This window comes from Drosophila serrata, unplaced genomic scaffold, assembly GCF_035046125.1.
Source record: "Drosophila serrata isolate PLE 108 unplaced genomic scaffold, ASM3504612v1 contig_240, whole genome shotgun sequence".
NCBI classification, from domain to species: Eukaryota; Metazoa; Arthropoda; class Insecta; order Diptera; family Drosophilidae; genus Drosophila; species Drosophila serrata.
The window spans coordinates 854,223-858,684 of NW_028257138.1; the positions used below are offsets into that span (position 1 = coordinate 854,223).

The 4,462-nt window shown below is 39.3% G+C and overlaps 1 protein-coding gene across 1 annotated transcript; it reads left to right on the forward strand.

Moving 5' to 3' along the window:
- Window positions 1–1,761: 1,761 nt before the first annotated feature.
- On the forward strand, window positions 1,762–4,049 carry LOC110180621 (uncharacterized). Its single transcript, XM_020948310.2, has 3 exons — window positions 1,762–2,076; window positions 2,572–3,316; window positions 3,376–4,049. Exons 1-3 carry the CDS (start codon window positions 1,762–1,764, stop codon window positions 4,047–4,049), a joined length of 1,734 nt encoding a protein of 577 aa, XP_020803969.2.
- The last annotated feature ends 413 nt before the right edge of the window (window positions 4,050–4,462 follow it).

Genomic DNA, 4,462 nt, shown 5'->3' on the forward strand with positions numbered 1-4,462 from the left:
TAATATTATAAATAAGCAAGGAAATAATATAATATTACTTACTTTCTTGTTAATTTATTATTAGAGGGGAGATTTACTTCGATTTAAAAAAATTCGATTGTAAAGCCTTTTTATTAAATCATTATGTTGTGAAGCCTTTTTACTACATAATTTTATGTATTTATAAACAAAGATCTTATAATAATTAGATGCATAACGCCATACATTTAAATTGTCAAAGAAAAGATAATTTTTTTAAATAAAAGATATTTACTCTTTTCTAAAATCTTATATTAAGTTAATGAAAAAGATCGTAGGGTGTTACTCATCTTATTATTAGAAGGCCTTTGTTATGACATTGTTATCTCTATTCAAATTGGTTAAATCGATTAACAGCAAGTCTATTGACCATGAGTTCATGAGTCCTTAAGAATTTCAAGGCATTTGAAATCTCTCATCCAGCATTATATTACTTTCCAGCCAAAATATACATGTAATACATTAATTTTAGTACATTTTATTTATTTTGTATTATTTTATTATACATTTCTATCCAGCTAATGTACCCCTTAGGACAAAAACCATCGCTTGTTAAGCAAGAAAATAATATTAGCATTAAGCGTTTGTCTCTGCGCCTCTGACAGACACGGCGGCGCCATCCCAAAGTTCCCTCCATTTCTTTTTTCTGATATTTATTTTACAAAATGGGCGACAAACTTGCCAGGTTTCGGCTTCCATTTTTGTGTTTTTTTTTTCATGGTTCGTCTTCTAGTTTCGCTTATCCTGGATCCTGAATCCTGAATCCTGGACCTCTGTAGTAGTTTGTGTGTGTATGCTTTCCCCGTTTTTACTCATATGGAGCACATCCAATTAAGCAGCTCTGGCAAGTGGTCTAAAAAATGAGCTTTTCGGTGGGGGTGTGTGTGTGTGTTGTGTGTGGTTCGGCGGCTCGACTGGTGCGAAATTGTTGGCTTTAAAGAGATCTCAGGGAATTGGAATTAATGACTCCATGAAAGGTTTATAGGTGCCATAAAAAAGGGCATAGAAAATAAAGCAATTATAGGGAGGTGTTATAGATATATTTACTTGGAGTTTATATTACAAAATTATAGGATTTAGGTAAATACATTATCTTTAGATACAGTTTTACGGCAAAAAATATATTTATCTGTAAGGAATAATTATAAATTACAGTTTACAATGGTTATTATTTCTGATTTTAATATGAAATCTAAAGTATACCTAAATTATTCCACGAATGTTGAGTTAAGTTTGAGATTACTTCGTCCTTATTAACTTTTAAAATCTAAAATAACTTTAAGTAACGTCAGTATATGTTGTTATTAATTATTCTTAGAAATATGACTAAATATATATAAATATATTAAGACTTCTTATATCTTAAATACCTATAGAATTTCACACTTAATTATACATATTTTAGCTCCCCCTAAAACCCCTCTTATTATATAATCAACTGATCATCTTAAGACCTACCCCAACAAGTAGCTCTTAAACCTATCTTTATGGCCTTTTCCACCCACCTAACTAGTTCCAAGTGTTCCACATTTCCGAAACCAGTTTTTTTGATTGACACACTTGCACTTTCTTTCAATTAGCCGCCAAATAGAAAAGAGACGCTCGTGTGCCGGCTGATTTATATATTTTTTTGCTTTTAACAATTTTGGGATTTCTTCGAGACCCTAATTAACTGGTATTTAAGAAGGCGTTGTTGAGGTGTTGAGAGCCACCGATTGTAGGCAGATCGCGTGATGGCCTCTCATGTCAGCTGCACCATTCTTAAGGGGCTGTCAGCCGTGGAGCGAGTTCAGTTCCGCCTTAGACCTCGTCGAGATCGTGATCGTTATGTGGCCACCACTGCCGCTGGTGCTGTTCTTCCTTCAAGTGTTTCTCAAACCATCTCAGGCACTTTTTGAACAGTGTAATCATCAGGTGAAGCTTCAGTCGGGTCAGAAGCTGCTTATTAACTCGCCCTATTACCCGGCCTTGTATCCTGTCGGCACATCCTGTCGCTACGCGGTGGAGGCGCCCAAGGATCAGGTGCTGCATTTTAAGTGTGAACTTCAGTTGCAAACGGTGAGGAGAAAGTGGAAAACAGTAATGACATTTTGAGGGATTATGATAGGGTATTTAAAAATTGATTTATCAAGATTAATCAATATATATTTTAAACGAGGTTTGTTTAGTTAAGCAGGAATAATAGAGTTCCCATTTTTCTTAACTTAGTTAAATTAGTTTCTGCTGAAAATGTAAAGAAACTGTGAAGCTTAAGTGTGTTTTATTAAATGAAACAGTTGATTTATGGTTTATTGATATAAAAATAATTAAAAACCAGAAGTTTTATTTTGATAGATGTTTTAATATATATATTCTTCAGCAAATTTATTTAATATTGAAGTGAAGTTTATAAAAAAATTTCCACTGATCTTTGTGATAAACCATAAACACTTTATAGTATTTAAAATCATTTCAAAAGGCTGTATTAGTATTTAAAAAATATATCAAAGTGTCATCACTGTGTAAGAAGATTTTCCCTGAAAGGCATTTTCCATTGGCTTGTTCATTTCGCAGCTTTCCACGGACCTAAAATGCCGCTCGGAGGTGTTTCACTTCAATTCCGAAGGCGACGAGGTGTTAACAAGTTCCGAATACTTTTGCGGCAGCGGAAAATTTGAGCGCAAAAGTTTTCTCAATCGTGCTGTGATTTCCTACATTTCCAACGGCCAACCAGAGCCACCACCAACAGCCACCACATCGTCCATCAAGCTGAAGGATAAGCTCTCGGGGGTATCGACAACTGCGAACTCAACTACTGAGGCGCCACAAGGCGTTTCCATAGAGGAGCAAGACGAGGAGGAAGAGGAGCAGGAACAAGAGCAGGAGCAGGAGCAGGAGCAGGAGGATAACGAGGAGTCAGAGGACCTTAGCGACGAGGTGCTGCACGTGTTGCAGGATGTGGGCGTCAGCGATGCCTTGGCCTATGTGGCCTCCTTGCTCTACGATGACGATGATGAGTCCAGGAAGTCCAGCTCTGCCATTTACCTTGAGCAACACCTGCCAAGTCAACGCAGTTCAAAGACTTCCGCAAAACGTGTCCGGATTGTGTCGAACTATCCCTTGGCTCCTGCTCCAGGAGGCGGACGCTTTACCTGCCTGGTGGAGGCCATACAGCCCACGTGCAGCTGCGGCTGGAGTCGGTATCCTTTGCAAAGGATAGCAAGTCCCAACAATGAGGAGGCAGCATTGCATGAGTTTCCCTCGATGGCTGGCGTCTTGACCAAGAAGCAGGGAAAGGTCTTTTGCGGAGCAGCAATTAGTGAGTATATTAAGAAAAGATATATAACTTCTTTACCTTTTCCCATATCTTAAACCAAGTTCACCATCACTATTTGCTGTCGGCTGCCCATTGTTTCCTGGGTCCTGAGACCAGAAATGCAGCTCAACTCCGGGTTGTAGTCGGAGAGCACGATCTGGCCAGCTCCTTTGAAACATTTGCCACCAGGAGATACGATCTGGATGCTTTGATCCTCCATGAACAGTTTAGCCAGGCGAATGGGCAGCCCAGGAATGATATTGCCTTGCTAAGGACACGATCTCCCATCGTCTGGAGCCGCCATGTGGGTCCTGCTTGTCTGCCTCTACAACCTGCAGAAGCTGGCCAAAAGTTGCCACTGGCGGGACATCAAGTGGTGGCCGCCGGTTGGGGCACCACTTCCTACGGTGGTCCACAGACCACACGCCTGCTGAAAACCACGCTGGATGTGATCGATGGTCAGCAGTGCCGGCAAACTCTGGCCACCAGTTCCTCCGGAGTATCGCTGCCACCGCATACCTTCTGCACATATACACCCGGGAGGGACACGTGCCAGTATGACTCTGGAGGAGCTCTCTATGAGAGGATTAATGGACGCCTGGTGGCCGTGGGCATCGTTAGCTTTGGCCAAGCCTGTGCCACCCAGCTGCCGTCGGTCAATACGCGAGTTGCCTCGTTCATCAAATGGATACGATCCAAGAGCCCCGAGGTGGCCTATTGTCCTGGCCGAATATAAGCCCGGAAACTACTCTGATTTATGTATTTATTTATTGAGCTAAGAAAGTTTCTGGGAAACAATGAAAAAAAACTTTTTTGATTTACGTATAAATTCGGTGGTGTTTCAAGGATAATCTTAAATAATAAATCAGGAAGTAGAGCAAGTCAAGGCATTGTGATGATACATTTTATACTGAAAGATAAACTAAAGTATTAAAGGAATAAGTGAAGGTCCTTGAATCGATACATTTAATTTAAGAAATTAAAGAGAAGTTACTTTCAAGGTAGATATTTTTCTAATATAAAACATAAATTCCTTTGGATTATAAACAGTTTCATAGATATTTTTATTGCTTTGTGAGTTATATATTTAATTTCCTCTCTTTTCCTTAACAGCATTTGACATTTATTTGAATTTTCCCAGAGTTGAGT

Bases quoted from the DNA above. Each gene is read 5' to 3' on its own strand.
- LOC110180621 (XM_020948310.2), top strand. From the start codon at position 1,762: ATGTCAGCTGCACCATTCTTAAGGGGCTGTCAGCCGTGGAGCGAGTTC. The intron at 2,077-2,571 runs GTGAGGAGAAAG...TTCATTTCGCAG, and splicing joins GTGAACTTCAGTTGCAAACG to CTTTCCACGGACCTAAAATG. The intron at 3,317-3,375 runs GTGAGTATATTA...TCTTAAACCAAG, and splicing joins CTTTTGCGGAGCAGCAATTA to TTCACCATCACTATTTGCTG.